General features: G+C 42.5%; 1 protein-coding gene across 2 annotated transcripts in view; it reads right to left on the reverse strand.

The window, feature by feature from the left end:
* Window positions 1-22,841, reverse strand: part of rpia (ribose 5-phosphate isomerase A (ribose 5-phosphate epimerase)) — a 41,003-nt gene that overhangs the window by 6,198 nt on the left and 11,964 nt on the right. The window contains exons 3-9 of one of the 2 annotated variants that reach the window (XM_041201643.1): window positions 19,652-19,707; window positions 15,197-15,256; window positions 14,247-14,311; window positions 13,373-13,441; window positions 9,439-9,580; window positions 8,604-8,703; window positions 4,262-5,472 (exon numbers count right to left, since the gene is read on the reverse strand). In XM_041201643.1, the coding sequence (XP_041057577.1) occupies window positions 5,375-5,472; window positions 8,604-8,703; window positions 9,439-9,580; window positions 13,373-13,441; window positions 14,247-14,311; window positions 15,197-15,256; window positions 19,652-19,707 (590 nt within the window). In that variant the 3' untranslated portion in view covers window positions 4,262-5,374. Of the gene's footprint in view, window positions 1-4,261; window positions 5,473-8,603; window positions 8,704-9,438; window positions 9,581-13,372; window positions 13,442-14,246; window positions 14,312-15,196; window positions 15,257-19,651; window positions 19,708-22,841 lie in introns of those variants that run through there. The other variant, XM_041201634.1, reaches the window with a different exon arrangement.

Raw genomic sequence — 22,841 nt, forward strand, 5'->3', positions numbered from 1 at the left:
CAATTCCTCCTTCTCACTAGGCCCTTGGTTCCCTAGTATTTCTGGGAAGTTATTTGTGTCTTCTTCTATGAAGATAGAACTAAAGTAGTTGTTTAATTGCTCTGCCATTTCCTTGTTCTCCATTATATACCTGTTAAATGCCAGTCCCTACCTTATCATGATGGTTTGGAGGTCTATAGACAACTTCCACTAATGTTTTTTGCCCATTATTGCTTCTTAGCTTCACCCAGACTGATCCTACATCTAGATTTTCTGAGCCAATGTCCTCTCTCACTATCGCACTGATTTCATCCTTAAAATAACAACGCCATGCTACCTCCTTTTCCTTTTTGCCTGTCTGTCCTAAATATCGAGCACCCTTGGATATTCAGTTTCCAGCCTTGGTCACCCTGCAGCTATGTCTCCGTAATTGCAATCGTATCGTACCCGCTTAGCTATTTGCAAGGTTCACTTGTCTACCTTATTGCAAATAGTCCATGCATTCAGATACAGTGCCTTTTGACTTTTTTTTAAAAACATTTTTACACATTTTCGTTGCACTATGGCCCGAGTTGCTGCTAACCCTCATTTCCTCTGCCTTCCTACTTCTCTGTCTTTCATTCCTATCTTAGTTTCTCTCTGTGTCTCCCTACTCAGGTTCCCACCACAACGCCCCACCGCCCCTCCCCCCGCCAATCTAGTTTAAACCCTGCCCCACAGTACTAATGAATACCCCTGCGAGGATTGGTCCCGGTACTGCTAGGGGTGCAACCCATCCAGCTTGTAGAGTCATAGAGGTCTACAGCACAGAAAATGGCCCTTCAGCCCATCAAGTCTGCGCCAGTCAAACAAGTACCTAACTTATTCTAATCTCATTTTCCAGCACTAGGCCCATAGCCTTGTATGCCATGGCATCGCAAGTGCACCTCCAAATACTTAAATGTTATGAGGGTTTCTGCCTCTAAAACCCTTTCAGGTAATGAGTTCGTTTCCCACCACCCTCTGGGTGAAAAAATTCTTCCTCACATCCCCTCTAAACCTCCTGCCCCTTACCTTAAATCTATGCTCCCTTGTTTTTGATCCCTCCACCAAGGGGAAAAGTTCCTTCCTGTCTACCATATCTATGCCCCTCATAATTTTATACACCTCAACCTCCTCTGCTCCAGGGAAAGTAACTCCAGTCTTTCCAATCTCTCCTCATAACAAACTCTCCAGCCCAGGCAACATCCTGGTAAATCTCCTCTCCACTCTCTCTAGTGCAATCACATCCTTGCTCTAATGTCGATTCCAGAATTGCATGCAATACTCTAGCTGTGGCCTAACCAGTTGTACAGCTCCCATTATCCCCAGTATCGGTCCCATTACCTCAGGAATCTAAATCCCTGCCTCCTGCACCATTTCTCCGGCCATGCATTCATCTGGTCTATTCTCCTATCCCTGATCTTGCTAGCACATAGCACTGGGAGTAATCCTGAGATTACTACCTTTGAGGTCCTGTTTTTTTAATTTATTTCCTAGCTCCCTATATTCTGCTTTCAGGACCTCATCCCTCTTTTTACCTATGTTGTTGGTATCGATATGGAGCATAACCTCTGGCTGGTCTCCCTCCCCCTTCAGAATATCCTGCAACTGCTCTGAGACATCCTTGACTCTGGCACCACGGAGGCAACACACCATCCTGGTGTCACGTCTACAACCACAGAAACGTCTATCTGTTCGCCGTAAGATAGAATCCCTTATCAATATTGCTCTCCCACCGTCTCTCCACCCCCCCCACCCCCACGCAGTGCAGCTCTGCCACTCATGGTGCCACACACTCGGATGGTGCTGTATGCCCCTGAGAAACCATCTCCCCTGCCACACTGTCCAAAATGGAAAAACTGTTAAAAGAGAGGGAGGTGGACCCAGGGCACTCCTGCATTACCTGCCTTGTGCTTTTACTCTGTCTGGCAGTCACCCATTCCCTTTTTGCCTGTGCACTCTCTATATGCGGCGTAACCACCTCACTATACGTGCTATCCACGATGACGTGATCCTTGCGGATGCTCCACAGTGACTCCAGGCGCAGCTCTAGCTCCGAAACATGGATTTTGAGTAGCTGCAGCTGGAGGCGCTTCCTCTACACATGGTCGCCCTGGACTCTGGAAGTGTCCCCGACTTCCCACATCACACAGGAAGAGAATTCCATTCACTGAGCTGCCCTGCCATGACTCACCCTTAAATCACTCCCTTTACTTTAATATTCTCTAAACTAGAGGAAGTAAAAGGACAGAAGAAATACTTACCACAGCCACCACTCTTCTGAGGAAAGGTAGAAAACGAAAGAATCACCTCCTTCCCTCTTCATTGAACTCCCTCTCTCACCAATCTTCAACTGAAGCACTCTAATGCAGCCCAAAGCAGCACTGTGGGTGGGTGGCTTGCTTTTATGCTGTGTGAATCTACCTGAAAACCTGTTTAAGCCAGTTAACTAATTCACTAGCTGCAGCTGTAAGCAGAGCCTGTATAACCCCTGTTTTAAAGCTGGACTATAACTCACATTCTCCCAGCCCAAATAGCAACTTTTAGCTAGTTACTAAATTAAAGAAAGATTAGACTTTAGATTGACATTAACCCTTAAAAGCCCCTCTCACACCAAACTCCAATCAGAGGCACTCTAATGCAGCCCAAAGTAGCACTCCAGTTTGCAGTTTGGTTATGCTAACCGTCAAGTAATTAAAATATATTAATCAATTGACAATATTTTGCTGAATTGTAGTCAATACAGGACACTAGTAAGTCACATGACTAGGCCCCTGTTAAAATTGTGTAAAGTAAAACAACTGCAAGATTCTACACAATTAGTCATAACTAGTGGTCTTTTTATTGTAAATATATAACCATCTTTGGCTTTCTAAGTTTAGACTTGTATTCTGTAATCAGTTTTTGTAGCTATATAATTTTTGTGACTTGTATTCTTTATGAACCTGTAATGTCTTTGGATATGTCTTGTATCTGTATCTTGTTACCTTAAGTTTAATACACCAGTCACCTCTAGGCACTGATTTTTATATATATTTATGTAGACTTTATGTAACCTCTGTAACTTTGTAATTTCTGTATGACTATGCACCACTCTGCACTCCTTTACTATATTTTAATTAACTTGTACAAAGCACAGGCAGATGAGAATTTTAAAAGACACCAATTAAACATCAAGTTACTGAGCCTGAATATTAATCGGTAGTGCTGGACACCACACTGTCTTATCTCAAATAAGCAAACACCAAAACCTAAAAACAGACATTGGAACTATTGGGAAGTCACAGAACTTAATAAGACAATAGGAAAGGCCAGAGAGAGAGAGAGAGAGAGAGAGAGAGAGAGAGAGAGAGAGAGAATCAGAATCCAAAAACAGAGGAAGTCATTCACACGTGTTAATAGTTTTGAAAGTGTTAAAAAGCACCAGCTTTGAGCTAACAGGTGCGCTGAATTTGAAGACTGCTTTCCAGTTGGAACAGAAGATCACAATACGAGAGAGAGAGAGAGACCAGGTGTCGCCTTGCACCCTTGGCTGAACTGGGAAGCAAGAATCATGTTAAGCCAGTAATGTCACTGCCTAGCTTTGTTAAATATTGCTTTTGTTGCTTAATAAATTTTTCTTGATTGATTGATCACTAGATTGTCTCCTATTGCTGAATGGTCAAAGTGTCAAAAGAACAAACTATTATGTAAGCGGATTTGAAGATTAAACACGGCCAAAAAAAACCTACAAAGGTGTTGTATTAATGCAAACTCTAAAACAGTATTAGAGTACTTGCATTGTACATTACTTTTCACAATCTCCTAAATACTTACACACACACAACACAGAAATTATCAAGGCAAGTCTACAGAAGGACCGCACCAATTTGTGGCTCACCATAGCAGAGGATGGGGGGGGGGAAACTATTCCAGTCACTGCAGTGATCAGCCAACACTTTCCCCCCCCTCATACTCAAGATGTGGGCACAGCTGGTAAGGCCAGCATCTACTGCCCATCCCTAGTTGCACTTGATGAGGTGGCGGTGATCCTTCATCTTGGATTGTTGGCACTGTGAGATGTTGCTCCCACAAAGGAATTCCAGGATTCTGACCCAGTGATGAAGGAGTGGCAGTATATAAGTAGGGAAGTGTAGTGGGTGTGTTATTAGATTAGTAACACTAACAAAGAAAACAAGTTCAAATCCCACCATGGAAATTTAAATTCAACTTTAAACACAGTCTAGAAATAAAGAGCTGGTACCATTAAAAGACCGATAAATAGTGTAACATTCTTTTTATTAGATGTATAAAACAATATATTCATTGATCCAGTTAAAAGTGATGCACTAAAATTAAACATCCATGCTCACTGATGAGAAAAAAAGTTGCAAAGTATTCGCTGAACCTGGTTAACTGAGGATCCCCAGAAAACACACCAACCATAAAACAGCTGCAGGCCAAGTGGTACAGCACAGAATGTTTAACAGAGAGTGTAACTAAGGCGAACGGTGCTTTAAGGCAGTCACATGGCCAACCAGCTTCATTTGGCTCAAGACAACAGTGTAAACCACATGAAGAGCTGTAAATTTCAAACCAGTTCAAAGATGATCAGCAATCGCTGGCTCAAAGTACATCAAAAATGCGACTAAACTAACATGCAGGTTTCCCTTCATCCAGGCATCTTCACTTTCAGTGAACTGGTATACACACTAAGAGGGTCAACAGGAACTGAGGCTGGAGCTTTCTCGCCACCGTCAGGATTCATCTCGAGTAAACAAAAGTGGCTAACTTCCCTTCCTTCAAACGATTATGTAAAGCTGACAGCACATAGAATGGATGGGAGAGTCACTAAACTCAGTAATGAGAGAGAACTGGATGAATACACATACTGTCTGGATCCACAGTACCGGACCACCAACCCACCCCCTTTTGTCAGATGCAGTAACCCGCTCAGTGATCTAGGTCCATGGTCACAGTATGAAACGCGTCTTCAAAGGTACAGAGTTCCATATTCTGCAGCATGTTACACTTCGACTAGTTATTCCATAATTGTGTGTCCAGAGTAGGGAGAGAACACGTTCTATCTCTGGGCCTGGTAGTCAAGTTGCTTACTTGCCTGCTTACTTCAAAGGTAGCAGAAATGCAAGGAATCTGTGCACAAACCACACCCAACCCCACAACTTTCCTCACTCTCAGATATAAGTCAGCATAAGGCAGGTATTATTTCGTCACACGAGCTAAGGCTTCGCCCGTACCCATTTTATATGTAAAAAAACAAGCGATGTAACAATTTCTTAAAAAAAATATGTAAATAAGATATTTGGCAGGACAATTCATTTAAGGCAAGGTGATCTTTACAGGTATGAGAAGACTCAGCTCTTCTCGCTCTTCATCAATGTGAACATCTATCTCGGAAGCAGACAGATCCATCCTCCAGGCCAAAGTAAACTCTCTCTGCCATGCCGATGAATAATCCAGTCTCTACCACTCCTGCAGGGACACAAATGTTTACAAGTGCAGCATATTCACAAAACTAAGAGAAAATAAAGTTGTGGAATATGGGGCAAGGCCAAAATTTGTTGCTCAACACTAAATGCCCTTGAGAAGGTGGTGGTGAACTGCAGTCCATGTGGTGTAGGTACATCCACAGCACTGTTGCGGGGGTTGGGGTGGGCAGGGTGGGGTTGGGAGTGGGGATTTCCAGGCTTTTAAATCAGCGACAGCTAAGGAACAACAATACACATCCAATTCAGGATTGAGAGAGAGTCAGAGGGTCATGTGAGATTTGGGGGAGAACTTGGAAGGTGATGGATATTCCCTTGCATCTTCTAGCCTCTCCCCTCATTTCTTGAAGGTAACAAGACATCCCATGATACTACAGGTATCAACAACCAACCAGTGTCTTGCCCAAAGGTAGCCTAGACAATGTGAGTTATTTACCTATGGCTGTTAACATAGTAGCACAAACATGCATCTTCCAACAGAATTAATTGGACAGCAGTCCCATTGAGGAACCCGGTCAACTCTCCTTTCCCTTCTGCTCCACAGCCCACTTCACTCGGACACCAAGAGTTACCTTACCAACCGCTTTGAGCTTCTGAACCTTGGCCTGAAAAACAGGTTAGAGTTTGGCCAGATCACCACATTTAAGCAACCACAGTGAACCTTGCTATTCCTGATAGGTTAAAGGTCAGTTTTAAATGCTGGTTTGCCACGTGAGTAATACTGGAACAGATGGCTCTGAGAGTGAAGTCACTGCAAAGCAGCAAAGATTTTCTACATGAAGTAACAACTACTGGGAAATGGCTGGAAATATAACATAAAGGCCAATATAAGACATATTGAAGGTTGAATACTGCAAAAATAAAGTCAACTGGAGACATTTCCGAATGATCATTTATTGCAATCTGAGGAGAGTTTCTTTTTGTTTGAATGTGGAGGAGCCTGGGGGTGGGACGGGGAGGAACAAAAAAGCACTGGCTTGTCCAGGAGCAATGAATTTCCTGGGTCTTGCTGGCTTTAACACAAGTTCTGGTTAATTAAAAATAGAACAAATGAAAAGGACACTCAGTTGAATGCTCACCTCCAGCACTCTGTGTTAACTCAACATTATTACAATTAAGCAGCCCTTCCTTGAGGCTTTTCCCTGCCTTGTTGATGCCCTGTAATTACAATTCTGGAAAAAACATAAATCCCTTTATTCAGAGCTTCCATCTCGCTGAGGATGAGGCCATTCAGGCCAATTCACATCCAACAACATGCTCTGAAAACTCTGTTCAAGTTTTGACAGCTGTGACAAATTCCACCACAGCAGCTGAGACAATCCACAACATTCTGAAACAAACAACAACATTCTAAATAAAACAACCCACAACATTCTAAAAAGTCAATTCGCCCTAAGTCCCAAAGTTAACAGATGGCGCCTTTAACAAAACGCCAGGATCCAAATGAGATCTGCAACTTCACCAACAGCTAATCAATTCTTCCTCAGGCCATACTCCAGCTGTGCACCAAGTTTCTTTGAAATCCGTCCCTTTATTTTTTGGGATATATTGTTTACAGACAAACAGATTAACAGGGAGGAAAACATTACCTCCGCCCACCTTCAATGACGTAGGTAAAGTAATTACAATGCTGAAATCCTCCAAGCGAGAGCTGGATCTGTTTTTGCCTAGGCCAGAGATCACCTTGTACAAAAGGCAGGTGCTGCAATGAATTATCAAGGCCAGGGTGATCTCCAGGATGAGGTTAGATCATTTAGTCAGGTGGGATTAAAGAGAAATTTTCCAGATTTATTCCCTCCAAAGTGGCTTGGGATTTAAATCTGATTATTTTTCCTCTCCCAGGTGACCATATGATTTTGGGTGTGGTGGGGAGTTAATATTTATGAGGCACAAGATACCACAATTGGGTGGGCCTCATCAGATGAACAAGAGGGCCTTTTCCTGTCCATCATTGTCCAAATGTCCAAAAAAGCTTCTTGTGATACCTGTTGGACTAGTAATCCAGAAAAGTTTGGACACAATCCATAATAAAGATTAAGTTTCAATCCCAATGGAAATTTTAATTCATTTGACAAAAAGCACTCTGTAAATAAAAATGTTGATTCAGTAAGTGACCATGAGGCTGTTGGATTGTCATAATGTTCACTAATGTCCTTTAGGGGAGGAAATCTGCTGCCTTTATGCGATCAAGTAATTCCAGCCTCACCCCAATGTGGTTGACTTTGAACTGTCCTCTGAGGTGACCTAGAAAGAAACTAAGTTGCATCAAACCAAGGCGCCAACTGAGGGTGGGCAATAATTGGCGGCAACACCCACATCCCAAGAATGGAAAAGAAACAAGATGCAAATGTGTGAAAGAGAGGTACCAGGCTCTGAAAGTCGATGTAGAACAAGCAGTTCATACAGAGAATGGCAAGGTTTTGGAACAAGCTGGAGACAGTAGCACAGTGGTAATGTTACTGAATGAGTAATCTAGAGGTCTAGACTGCAGCTCCAGAGATAGGAGTTCAAATTCCATCACAGCAACTGGCGGAATTGAAATTAAATGAATTAATAAGTCTGGAATAAAATGCTAGTCCCAGTAATGAAACTACCAAATTGTCATAAAAACACACGTGATTGACTCTTAACTGGCCCATCAGTCAGTTCAGGGGCACTTATGGATGGCTAACAAATGTTGGCCTCTCATCCCAAGAATGGAATTAATAAGTCAGTAACTGAAGAAAGAACTGGATATAAATATTTGGCACAGAAAGGAATGCAGGACTACACTCACTTATGAGGATGGGAAAGAACGCATGTGAGAACACATACAAAAGACAGACAATGAGAGCACATGCATGGGAGAAAGAGAAGTGGAAGAGGCAGCGAGCTAACAAAAGTGGAAGAGGAGAACATGCGCACACAGAAAAAGGAAGCAAGATAGTATGGAGTGTCCTTGGAATTCATACCTACCATATGTATGCAATGGTCTTCCCTGGTCCTATACATCCCTCTATTCCTATTAGCAGCCACATTATGGACACTAGTGAAAATTACTGTGACATCTGAAGTTTGGGACACTGGAACAGGTGACTGCTAACTGCCAACAGATTAGAATTGAAACAATTTCCTTACCTGGAATCATTTTAATGCCAACATTCACATTCTTCCAGTCAGAAATGTTATTAAACTTCCAATCCAAGATGAAATTGCCGTTATCCGTCACCACTGGACCCTGAAATAAATCAACCGTTAGCTGATGGTCCAAGGAATTATGGACACAGATCAAAGGCTTTGGGCAAGAGATGCAGGGGAGGGATGTGAGGAAGAACATTTTTTTTTATGCAGCAGGTGGTAATGATCTGAAAATTGCTGCCTAAGGTGGTGCTGGAAGTGGAGACAATGATTTCAAAAAGAAATTGGATAGGCAATAAACTTGAGGAAAATAAACTTGCAAGGCTACGGAAACAGAGTGGGCGAATGGGACTGATTGGATTGCTGTACATGGACCTGGCATGGACTTGATGGACTGAACAGCCTCATTCTATGCAGAAATGATTATTACTCTATGTTATGACCAAGTCCCATGCTCACATTACATAGTGTACATACATAGTACTTCCAACATGAATCATTGAACAGTGTTTAGGAGCAGGAATCTTGCTGAATCTTCACTTTGCTAGCCCAGGGCTGGTCAGATTCAGCATTCAGGCCCCAACCTTAGCTAACATTAGGTAACTCAGCAATCACTGGTGGGAGGGGAGGATGATGTCAACATATGTCTGCTCCAGCCTGCCTGGATTGTTCTATTCCACTGACCTACTGAGTCCTGGAGATGCATCACACTACATTATACACACAAGATTTGCCTCTCTTTAAAGAGATCCAAACACCAACAGGTCTTCTCTGATCTACAAAGGAAGGTTTGGTGTAGCCATGAACGAGAGCTCCCGCTAAGTTCTGTACTTACAGCTTTATTGACAGCCATTCGTAACTCAGCTGCCCCACCAAACTTGGCAGCAATCGCCTTGGTAACGGGCACGTAAGCCATCGGGATGACTTCAATTGGAACACCTCTTTTCCATTTCTCCCCGAGACTTTTGGAATCCTTCCTAAAGCAAAATTAAAAGGAATTCAAAAGACAACTACATCACATGGCCCCAAATCGTAGAGCACAGAAACTTCTGGAAAATACAGGAATTTACCATGCCAAGCTGGGGTGATGCACAAAGAAAAATCAAGAGGTGGACTGAAGTCAATAGTAAGTTTGTGTACGAGCATCCTAGTGGCACCAGGATTCAGTCCTAAGTCCACTACGCTTCACTGCTTTTAGATTAACGAGCTGGATAGCAGTGTTGAGGGACATGGTCAGCATGTTTGCAGATGGCACCAAAATCTATGCAAGGGTTAAAGCAGTACAGGATTACGATCTAATGCAGAGAGATTTACATGTGCTAGGGAACAGACCATATAATGACATATGACATGGATAAATGTAACGTCACACATTGGGTAGGACCACCGAACATATCATTTACAGGGAACAATACTGAAAGCTGTTGAGAGAGAAAATGAGTCAAGGTACTCTTGATTAGCTACGACTCATGACCTAGACACAGAAAGTGTAGCTAAATCCACCCTCTTTTTCCACTTCTTCAATTCCATGCTGAATGTTGACATAGTTTCAACCTCAGCCACCAACTCTGGAAGTGAATTCCACAGTCTCACAATTCTCTTGATAAACAGGATCTATGAGCCCATCGTGAGGAAAACTAAGCCAAATTTAGGATAAACTCAGGAACCATCTCGTGGATGCTAATCTCCTGGAACCCAGAACTAAAACAAGACCAATGGGCGAGATGTTTCAGAATTGTAGACTCAAGTGATACCAAACCGATGCCTTTAAAAAGAAATCAGTGGTAAGGCATGGCTTAGTAAACAGAGCAGGTACTTTTAAAACAAGCCTGCACAGTGGGAGGTAAAAGGGAGCTGGGTTCAGTAATAGGCGTTACTACAATAAATGTTGTCACAAGGGTTCAATGAAGTGAGTGTGTCACATTATTTCTGCCCTTTCACCATGTCAACTGCGAGATGCATGTAGCAGTACAATTGCTTTATCCTTCTAAGGCTCAGTCATGAGTTTGAAGAGAGCATCTAAGCAACAGAAGGGTAAATACTGGTGGGAACGAATGAGGGCTGAATTATAAGTGTTTTATATCTCTGCTTACATTGTGTCCTTTTACACCGTTCTCAATCCTATGCATTTGGAGTAGGAAACCAGTCTCTTTGGACAAACTGGGAGCCATATTTATACAGGAACACACAAAGAACTGCTGCACAAGACTGGATCCTTACACATAAATGTCTAAAACCCTTATCCCAAAGACCATCTGATAACAGAGCTGAGCTTGTTTACACATAGATTATAGCCAGAGGGAGGGAGAGAAAATATGACAAAGATTTTTTTCCTTCAGCTGCATGAATAATGTGGCAGTACGCACATCAAAGTGATTGGATCAAACCACAAGAAACCCAATGACAACACGGGAATCTTAACTGAAATTGAAAACAGCAAGAATTATGAAAGACTCAAGACTGTTCTCCAATAAATCCTCAGACAGAGAGGGTGCGTTTTTTTTCTCTTTATTCTTTCATGGGATGTGGGCATCACTGACAAGGCCAGCATTTGTTACCCATTCCCAACAGCCCTTGAACTTGGCTTGCTGAGGTGGTGAACAATGTATCATTTTTACATTGAATTTTTATATATATGTATTTTTATGTTAAGGAAGGTAGAGTAGTTCCTGTTTCACTTAGGCATTTTATGAGCCTTGGTGCCTAGATATCCGAGTGGACCTGTGGCTGAAGGGTCAGTATTTTGGGTTTCTTTATGTATAGATAGGTTTTTAATGAGGTTTTACAACCCCTGAAGTTAAAGAGATGAGTTAAAAAGGGATGAGGAGTTTAGCGATTTTGGGAAAAAAAACACTAAGTAGAAAAAAAACCAGGCTGTTGCCTAGCGACACTGGTCAAGTGACTCAGACACAAAAAAAGAAAGGGAAGAATTCAGTGTGTTTCAGAGAGGGAAGACATGGAATTTCAGCTAAGAAACACTATTAGGCTATTGGAAGACTGAGTTAGGGAACTCGTGTTTGTTCTGCAGTTGAAGCAATAGTGAGTTTAGAGTGCAGTTTTGGGTGCCTCAGGGAGAGACACGAGTTGTGTGAGAAGCATCAAGCAAATGCTCAAGAATTCGCCAAAAGAAAATTATTTGTAAGTGTGCCAATCCCAAGCATGGAGCCTGTGTGGCAAGCTAGTGATACTCTTCACTGGTTTGTGTATCTGTAGAGATATTGCTGGGTAAAGGAATATTGGGAAGTTGAATCATCTTCTTGTGTTTGTATTGAGATCTTCCCAACCTTTTTGTCTTGTGTAACATATTTATTAAAACAAGAGTAATGAAATTATGTTATTCTTTGTCTTAAAGGTAATGTTAATCAACAAATTCACAGGTGTCTGCAGATGAATATTAACATTCACGGTTTCTAAAAAACAAAGTTAGGATCTATCAAGCCAGGTTTCACTCCGGGATCTGACGTATCCTGCATTAACATCAGCTGGGATCGCAATACTATTTCAGAGGGCAGTTAAGAGTCAACTACGTTGTTGTGGGTCTGGAGTCATATGTAGGCCAGACCGGGTAAGGAGAGCGGATTTCCACTTTAGTGAACCAGTTTTACAACAATCAATGGTAGTTTCGTGGTCACCATTGCTGAGCTAGCTTTATATTCCAGATTTATTAATTGGATGTAAATTCCATCAGCTGCCATGTCTTCACAGAGCATTAGCCTGGGCCTCTGGATTACTAGTTCAGTGACACTACCACTATGTCACCATCACCTCAGTTAGAATCACTATCTGGCCCAACAGGCCACAAGGACACATTGCGAGGGGACGTAACCAGATTAATGTGAAGCACTGAAGCCAGCACCACATCACTTTGTTAATGGTAGGGGCAAAGGCATGAATAGCATTCACATCAAATTCCTGAAGCTCCTCTTGGGTAGGATGGGAGCCAGGGGTGGGGGGAAAGAACTGTTGAAAGGATGTTCCTGCTTGTGGGAGAGACTAGAACTAGAGAATGTATTTTAAGGGGTCACCTGTTTAAGACAGGCTTGAGCAGAACTTTTTCTCTCAGAGTCATGAACCTTTGGAACTCCCTTCCCCGCAAAACGGTGGAGACAGGGTCATTAAATATTTCTAAGACAGAGGTAGACAGATTCTAACAAGGGAGTCAAAGGTTATCAGAGGTAGAGTTGAGGCCACATCAGATCAGCCATGATCTTATTGAATGGTGGAGCAGCCTCAAGGGTCCGAATGGCCTACTCTTGTTCCTAACTTGTATGTTCACATGTATCAATGGTTTCGGTGCCTGGAAGCACCAAAGCACTTTGGAGCTGGGCTTTGGTAACTAGGTTCTGTTTGAGGCATGTGCGCCCTCATCCAAGCCTTGGAGTGTCATCTTGGCACAGTTGGTAGCACTCTCATTCTTGGGTCAGAAGATGGGGCCATGTGCCCCATAACCAGGAGTTCAGTGATATAGATGCACATTCTCAGTCTCATTAGAGGGACTGTCCAATGCTGTCATGAGTGGGGTCCTTCAGATTGGACATGAAACTGGGACCCCACATGCCTGTACAAATGGATATTTAAAGCTACAGTAGGAAAATGGGTTGGGATCGTCTTTGAGAATCCCATTCAAATGGGTTGAAAGGCTGTCTTCACCCAAATCCAGAGAGTGCAAGTCTTTGAACCACTAAAAGATTGCATCAAATGCACATCTTTTACAATGATGCTTACTTTTTTTACATATAAAAGGGCAAATAATCCAGCGAGGCACTCACCTGTAATCTGCAACAACAATGAATTCCTTGGCACAGCCAGCAACAATCTTCTCCTGAGTCAAACAACCTCTGTTGGAACAGAAGAGGCAGCAGTGTCACACTTAAAATACAAAGCACCCACCACCCGCATTATCACCAGACACTTGCTGGATGGATTATGCCGGTGATTTGGCACATCATGGCCCATTCCCCACCACAAGCCATTCACAGTTAACCGTTTCTTAAAGCCTTAAAGACTTTTTGCCTTCATAATCCAACTCAAAAGTTGACTCTGAGAGCTGATAAGTATGGAGAATTCCTACCATGCAACATATTGGTAGGGTGCCACATTAAAAGCTCTGGAAAGATGTGGAAGCTGGAGACCAGAGCAATAATATTATCATTTCCCCAAAGAGGAATCACTGGAAAACTCATGCCAAGGAGATTGAAAATGCTAAGTGGTTATTTTTGAGCGTTATCTGATTAATATTTTGGAGGCAGGGAGAAGCACTGTAGAACCTCTAACTTAAAAGCGTTTGCTTGTTGGGATAGATCTGATTTGTCCATGGTCCAGTGAAGAGTAATGGGCTCCACAACCTGCACTTGTTCCACAGGACATCACGAGATCGTAAAAAACACTTTTTTTTTTATTCGTTCATGGGATGGAGGCATCGCTGGCTAGGCCAGCATTTATTACCCATCCCTAATTGCTCTCAAGAACTGTGTGGCTTGCTAGGCCATTTCAGAGGGCGGTTAAGAGTCAACCACATTGCTGTTGGTCTGGAGTCACAGGTAGGCCAGGGCAGGTAAGATTGGTAGATTTGCAAGTTCTTTCTATACCTAATTTTCAAAGAGCAAAGATGTAACAGTGTCATAGTCCTTGTGTAATACTCACCCTCCACCTTTGATTAAGTTAAGATCAGAGTCCACCTCATCTGCACCATCAATAGCAACATCGAGCTAGCAGAGCCATAAAAGGAGAAAATAAAAATAAATTAGTCTAGTGAATATGCAACACTGCAGCTGTCCACATTGGCATTGACCAGCATGTTATGCTAAGCACTGTTTTTCAAATTATATATGCTTTGGCTATGGGTCACACTATCAAGGCCAGCATTTATTGCCCATCCCTAATTGCCCTTGAGAAGGTAGTGGTGAGCTGCCTTCTTGAACCGCTGCAGTCCACGTGGTGTAGGTACACCCACAGTGCTGATTGCAGGGATTCCCCAAGTGACAATGCAGGAATAGTGATGGGTGTGCAGCTTAGAGGAGAACTTGGAGGCGAGTGTCCTCATGCAGCTGATGTCTTTGTTCTTCTAGGTAGTAGACATTGCAGGTCTAGAAGACGCTGCTAAAGAAACTCGGAAGCTTGCTACAGTGCATCCTGTAGATCATACATACGACATGTTGGAGGGAGTGCACATTTAAGGTGGTGCATGGGTTAGTGGACAATTTCATTTGAAGTTCAGGCGCCTGGAGCACTCCTGTCTAGTACAACTTTGTCCAACTTGTACTCTGCTGAATTAGCTACATAAGCGAGCACTCTGTTTATAGTAACAACAGAGAATGTGGGTAAGACAGCATCTGGGGGGAGAAACAGTGCTATAGTTGGTGACCTTTCGTCAGAACTGGCAGAAGTTCTGATGAAGGCTCATCACAACCTGAAACGTTAAGTGTGTTTCTCTCCACAGATGCTGGCTGAGTGTTGCCAGCATTCTATTTTCATTTCAGATTTCTGGCATCCACAGTATTTTGCGTTTGTTCAGGAATTCTATTTGTTTTGTTGGCCGACCCACCCTCCTCCCAAAACAAGCAGCGTGACAAAGTCAGGTAAACGTATCCTACCTCAGGGTGTCTATCCAGGTCACTGAGAGTCAACTGATGCTGTAGGATTAGTTGACGAGCCTGAAGGAACAGAAGAAAAAGACATATACAGTTTGAACAGGAGCTTTTATGTTTAGTAGTACGGGCTGCAGCCTTACTGTAAAAAGGTCTGTAATAGTCAAAAGATCCACAAAAATTTCAAAAGGTGTCTGCTAGGAGGTACTATGTACTTGTAACTCTCAGTTATTAACTGGAAGCACTTATATTTACACCATAAACAGTTTTATCCACTTTCTGAAAGAATAGGGTGATAAACAGACTCTTAGTCTTATGCTACCATCACCTTCAACATGAGCAAGTAAGAAGTTACAAGTGACCCTACTGCCGAGTTAAGGGGGAGATAATTATTAGCTTGGATCACTATCCAAAAGCGTGCGTGTGCAGACTGGAGGGGATGGGACTGGACTGGGTATGGCTGTAACTCTCCCTCTCTCACAGTCAAATGGCACATTCAATACCCAGGTCAACCAGGCTCAGGAACTGAAGGGATAAAAACAAAAAACTGCGGATGCTGGAAATCCAAAACAAAAACAGAATTACCTGGAAAATCTCAGCAGGTCTGGCAGCATTGGCAGAGAAGAACAGTGTTGATGTTTCGAGTCCTCATGACCCTTCAGCAGTTCTGTTGAAGGGTCATGAGGACTCGAAACGTCAACTCTTTTCTTCTCCGCCGATGCTGCCAGACCTGCTGAGTTTTTCCAGGTAATTCTGTTTTTGTTCAGGAACTGAAGGGTTTTCTGAAAACGTGTGGAGGAATAAAATATGGGTAATTGTGAATGAAATAAACTACATGTATAATTGGGAAAGGAAATTAAAATACATGTATAATGAAATTACTGTAGAATGTCCACAAACAGTCACGAAGCCATGACATAAATTAGCAAATCAAAGGGTCAGTTCTATCTTCCCAGACCAAGAGGCTCCGGATGTCAGATACAGTTGCAAAATCCAAGAGAAAAAAAACTATTGTGTGTGCATTGCCCAAGATATGTAGCCATTAACACTATCTATTTGCTGAACCATTGACATCGTCCTGTCTATTTCCTGAACCATCGACATTGTCCTGTCTATTTCCTGAACCATTGACATTGTCCTGTCTATTTCCTGAACCATTGACATTGTCGTTTCTATTTGCTAAACCATTGACATTGTCCTGTCTAATCGTTAAATCATTAACACTGATCGCTATCCTTTGAAGCCATTTGAAACTATTGTAATTGCCTAAGTTTCTGTTACGAACCTTTTGCTATATCTGTGTGTGTAAAGAGGTGTTAGTCAGAGACTGGTTCGCTCCGTTGTATCACGTTCGCTCTCCGTGATATCACGATTTTAATAAAGACTTCCTAGACAAGCCTCCAGGGTCTGAGTGTTCACCTGGAAAAACTCAGCAGGTCTGGCAGTTTCCATTTCTATCACTGCTTGTTTGTCCCTACAACTACACCCCGACTCCACCTCTCTCTCTCTCTCCGCCCCCCACACACACACCTTAAACCAGCTTATATTTCAAATCTTTCTTGGACTCGAACTCAAGTTCTGTCAAAGGGTCATGAGGACTCAAAACGTCAACTCTTTTCTTCTCCGCCGATGCTGCCAGACCTGCTGAGTTTTTCCAGGTAATTCTGTTTTGGTTTTGTTTTTGTTTTGGATTTCCAGCATCCGCAGTTTTTTTGTTTTTATCTGAGTGTTCACTCCGTTTTTCTGCAACAAAACGGCCGTGGGAATAACACAGCCTCCCAATTGTTATTTAATTACTTATACAAAAAGATGCTGCATTTTTTTTTAAAAGAGCAACAGTGACAGCACTTATCTGAAGTCATCATTTACACTCATACGGACCAGAATGGTGTTAGTTTATGACTGAAGAAGTGTTCTATCAACAGGGGAGTGACACCTAGCTACACTCAAACTGACTCACATCTAGGATGCTACAGTCCCTACATTATCACAAGGGTCCAAATGGCTTCTCCACTGTACATACAAACATAAGAATTAGAAGGATTAGGTCACTCGGCCCCTTGAGCCTGCTCAGCTATTTAATAAGATCTGATCTGAATGTAACCTCAACCCCACATTCCTGCCTACCCCCGATAGCCTTTCACCCCCTTGTCAATGAAGAATCTATAAAAAAAAACATGATAATGCAAAGTAAACTGTGGCAACATCTTCCCTATGCAACTTGATGGTGAAAGGTTCACCAGTTTAGAACAACGTCTGATCACATTCTCCAGGACAACATTTAAGTGCTTCATATACAATGATTTACTTTTGAAATGCAATGACTGCTAGGTATGCAAAGGATGCATCCATTTTGCTTGCAGTGAGATCCCACAACAGGAGAGATATGAATGACCAATTAATCTATTGTTTGATATTGGTTGAGGAAGGATAAAGACCAGCAGGCCTCCCTGCTTTAGGCAGATGATGACATCCAACTAAACGAACGGTGGAAGCAGAACCAATCAAGGCCTTCAAAAGAGAATTAGCTAATTATCTGAATAGAAAAAATTTGCAGGGCTACAGGGAAAAGGCAGGCCTAAATGGCCAGGTGGTTATGGTACTGGGTTTGTAACCTCAAGATTAAGAGTTCAAATCTCATAATGGCAAACTATGAAACAATGTAACTTCATCTGAAACAGATGGAAACAGGTTTACTCAAAAGAGTTACAATGGCTTTCATTTAAAAGATTATCAAGAGTTCAAATCTCACAATGGCAAAACTATGAAACAATGTAACTCCAGCACTGCTCCTTGTGGTACTCCACTTTTAGGCTTGGCCTAAATAGCCAAGTGGTTATGGTACTGGGTTTGTAACCCCATGATCAAGAGTTCAAATCTCACAATGGCAAACTATGAAACAATGTAACTTCATCTGAAACAGATGGAAACAGGTTTACTCAAAAAGAGTATCAAGAGTTCAAATCTCACAATGGCAAACTATGAAACAACATCTGAAACAGATGGAAACGGGTCTGTACTCGGAAGAGTTACAGGGAAAAGGCAGGGCAGTGGGACTGGGTGGCTTGCTCTTGCAGAGAGAGCGAATGGGCTGAATGTCCTCCTTCGGTGCTGTAATGATTCTAGGAATCTATGAAATGAAACAATGGGTCTTGGTTTGACATCTCCAACGAGCAGCAGCTTTGCGGGACTGCATTACAGCATTAACCCAAATGACATGTTATTAGAATCAAAATGGTTAGTGCACAGTAACCTGGCTTGTCCCTACCGGCTCTCTGTAACAGCAAATCAGCTAGTGCCACTCCCTTGCCCTGTGGCCTAGCAAACTTTCTCTCTCCAGATGCTTAACCAATTCTCTTTTGAAAGCCACAAGTGAATCTGCTTCTGCCACACTCTCACGCAGTGCATTCCAGACCCTAGCCACTTGCTGCATAAAAATGTTCCTCCTCTGTTCCTTTGCCATTCATCCTCTGGTTCTCGAGCTTCCCACCATAAAGAACAGTTCCTCCTTAACTACTCTGTCCAGATATGATTTTGAGCACCTCTATCCAATCTTCCCTCAACTTTCCCTTCTCCAAGAAGAACAGCTCGAGTTTTCCAATCTATAACTGTAACTGAAGGTCCTCATCCCTGAAACCATTCTTGTAATCCTTTTCTGCACCCTCTCTAATGCCTTCAGCTCCTTCCTGATGTGGCCAGGATTGGACACAATATTCAGTTCAGGCCAAACCAGTGTTTTACAAAGGTTCACCGTAACTTCCTTGCTTTTGTAGTCTACGTCCCTAATTATAAAGCACAGGAGCCCATATGCACTCTTAACCATTTTCTCAATCTGCCCTGACATTTGAATGATTTCCGCACGTATACAGGCTGCTCCTGCGCCCCTTTTAGAATTGTATCCGTTAGTTTATATTGCCTCTCCTCACTCTTCCTATTAAAATGTATCATTTCACAATTCACTACATTAAATTTCATCTGCCACGTTTTTGCCCATTTGAGCGCAAAACTTCAGGCTGACATTCAGTGGAGTACTGAGGGAATGTGGCATTGTTGGAGGCTCTGTCTTTCAGATGAGATGTCAAACAAAGGCCCTGCCTATTCTCTCACTGTTTCAAAAAAGAGCAGGGAAATTCTCTTCAGTGTCCTGGCCAATATTTACCAATCAATCAACATGACTTAAAAATCTGCTTGATCATCATCACGTTGCTGTTTTTCGGAGCTTGTTATGCACGAATTGGCTGCTGTATTTGTTACATTACTTTTGAAGTGCAGTCATCTTTGTATGTCACTGGCTACAAAGTGTTTTGGGATGCCCAGTGGCCACGAAAGGCGCTATATAAATGCAAGTCAACCTTTATCATCGGGTAATTGTGGAAATTTCAATTTGTGTTTCAAATGTCGCCATGGTAACTGCACAGTACACAGAACGCTGATGCTCTCGAACAGTAACTTCAATCTCACCTGGAAAGAGGTAGGCACACAGACTATTTTCAGACTCTCGTCTCGAACCCGCTTAGCTGCAGAGAACAGAAACAAAGGTTTTTAAAGAGAGAAGGTATCAGAAATCTGATCTAGTGTGTTCTCTTCACACAAGAAATTGGGCCATGGGCTTAGCAAATAATTTGCTTCATTAAACAAATACAAATAAATAAACAAACACAAACCAACCCTGCAAATTAACCTTACATTAATTAACCTTTAAAGCCAGTGCACAATCACAAACATTTCAATTACATTGGATGGATATGAAAATAGCTGAGTGACAGGAGTCAGTAGTGGTGAATGGACTGGAGCAAGGTATATAGTGGGGTTCCCCAGGAGTCTGTATCAGAGCCACTGCTTTTCTTCATATATATTAATGACCTAGGCTTGGGTGCGTAGGACACAATTTCAAAATTTGATGTTAACGCGGAAGTATTGTGAACTGTGAGGAGGTTAGTGATAAACCACAGGAGGGAATAGGAGCTTGTGGAGTGGATGAACACTTGGCAGATGAAATTTAATGCAGAGAAGTACAAAGTGATATTCTATGAAAATGTAAAGAGAGACAACATAAAATATGGGCACAATTTGAAAGCGTGTGCATGGGCTGAAGGACCTGGGGATATATGTGCACAAATCATTGACTGTTGCAAGCCAGGTTGAGGATACGGTCAACAAAGCATATGGACTCCTGGACTTCCTAAATAGGGGCATAGAGTACAAAAGCATGTAAATTATGATAAAGCCTGTATAAAATTCTGGTTCAGCCTTAACCTGAGTCTTGAGTCCAATTCTGAGCACCACATTTTGGGAAGGGCGTAAAGACATTAAAGAGAGTGCAGAAAAGATTTACAAGAGCGTTTCCAGGGATGAGGAACTTCAGCTACCTAGATAAGACAGGAGAAGCTGAGGCTTTTTTCCTTAAAGATTAAGAGGATATTTGAAAGAAGTGTTCAAAATCACGAGGGGTCTGGGCAGAGTAGATGGCAGGAAACCATTCTTGTTGGCAGGGGGTCCAAAGGTCAGTGACTTCAGGTGACTGACAAAAGAAGCAATGAGAAACATGAGGAAATTTTTGTTTACGCAGCGCATGATTAGGATCTGGAATGCACCGTCTAAAAGTGTGGTGGAGGCAGACTCAATCGAGGCCTTCACAAGGAAATTGGATAATTATCAGAAAAGAAAAAAATTGCTAGACCAGGGCGAAAAGTTGGGGAGAGTGATTAGGTAAGTTGTTCGAGGAGAGCCGACATGGACATAATTGGCTTCCTTCTGTGCTGTAACCTATGATATTTCCACCTTAACCTTCTCTGCTCTATTAAAAACAATCCTAAGTTTTTCCCAAGTCTTTCACCATAACTGTATCCTCCTATCTTTGGTATCATCCCAGTAGATGGACACAAAACTTTTTTCATGGTTCCAATACCCTTTCCTAGAGATCCTTGTATCTATCAACCTCTGAGTATTCCGAAATAAACCTCGCATCTTTGGATGGTGAGGGAGATAGAAAATACGATGAAATAAAAATGAGAAGCAAGTGTATAATGCATGTCCGATGAATTCTTCAGGTGAGAACCAAGTCAAATAGTATGGGACAGGAGCCACATACAGGGTAAGAGTAACAAGGATAGCCCTCATTTTTCTGGTACCAGGTTTATTCAAAAACAAAAACAGAATTACCTGAAAAAACTCAGCAGGTCTGGCAGCATCGGCGGAGAAGAAAAGAGTTGACATTTCGAGTCCTCATGACCCTTCGACAGAACTTGAGTTCGAGTCCAAGAAAGAGTTGAAATATAAGCTGGTTTAAGGTGTGTGTGTGGGGGGCGGAGAGAGAGAGAGAGAGAGAGAGGTGGAGGGGGGTGGTGTGGTTGTAGGGACAAACAAGCAGTGATAGAAGCAGATCATCAAAAGATGTCAACAACAATGGTACAAAAGAACACATAAGTGTTAAAGTTAAAGTTGGTGATATTATCTAAACGAATGTGCTAATTAAGAATGGATGGTAGGGCACTCAAGGTATAGCTCTAGTGGGGATGTTTTTTTAAAAAAATAATGGAAATAGGTGGGAGAAGGAAAATCTTTATAATTTATTGGAAAAAAAGGAAGGGGGAAACAGAAAGGGGGTGGGGATAGGGGAGGGAGCTCACGACCTAAAGTTGTTGAATTCAGTATTCAATCCGGAAGGCTGTAAAGTGCCTAGTCGGAAGATGAGGTGTTGTTCCTCCAGTTTGCGTTGGACTTCACTGGAACAATGCAGCAAGCCAAGGACAGACATGTGGACAAGAGAGCAGGGTAGAGTGTTAAAATGGCAAGCGACAGGGAGGTTTGGGTTATTCTTGTGGACAGACCGCAGGTGTTCTGCAAAGCAGTCGCCTAGTTTACGTTTGGTCTCTCCAATGTAGAGGAGACCACATTGGGAGCAACAAATGCAGTAGACTAAGTTGGGGGAAATGCAAGTGAAATGCTGCTTCACTTGAAAGGAGTGTTTGGGTCCTTGGACGGTGAGGAGAGAGGAAGTGAAGGGGCAGGTGTTGCATCTTTTGCGTGGGCATGGGGTGGTGCCATAGGAGGGGGTTGAGGAGTAGGGGGTGATGGAAGAGTGGACCAGGGTGTCCCGGAGGGAGCGATCCCTACGGAATGCCGATAGGGGGGGTGAAGGGAAGATGTGTTTGGTGGTGGCAAATCAATTTCAAAATTTGCCTTGGTGGGATCTGAGCTCTCAATCTCTGGGATATTTGTTCATTACGAGATTGCTGTAGACTACATAATATTCACACCACTCAAGTGCTGGGCAATATCTATCTCCAACATAGAAGAGTCTAACCATCTCCCTTTGACATTCAATGGCATTACCAACACTGAATCGCCCACTATCAACATCTTGGGAGCTACCATTGACCAGAAACTGGACTGGACTAGCCATATAAATACTGTGGCTACAAGAGCAGCTCAGAGGCTGGAAACTATGCAGTGAGTAGCTCACCTCCTGACTCCCCAAAGCCTGTCCATCTATTTTATCTTTTGTTTCTTGCAGTTTCCTTTTAAGGGGCTTTAATTTCCCTTTAATTTGTCCATTGATTTGTTAATTTAGTTTATTTGTTTTGTAACAAAAGAGTTACAAGGCACAAGTCAGAATACTCTCCACTTGTCTGAATGTATGCGGCTCCAA

Source organism: Carcharodon carcharias, chromosome 1 (genome assembly GCF_017639515.1).
Source record: "Carcharodon carcharias isolate sCarCar2 chromosome 1, sCarCar2.pri, whole genome shotgun sequence".
NCBI lineage: Eukaryota > Metazoa > Chordata > Chondrichthyes > Lamniformes > Lamnidae > Carcharodon > Carcharodon carcharias.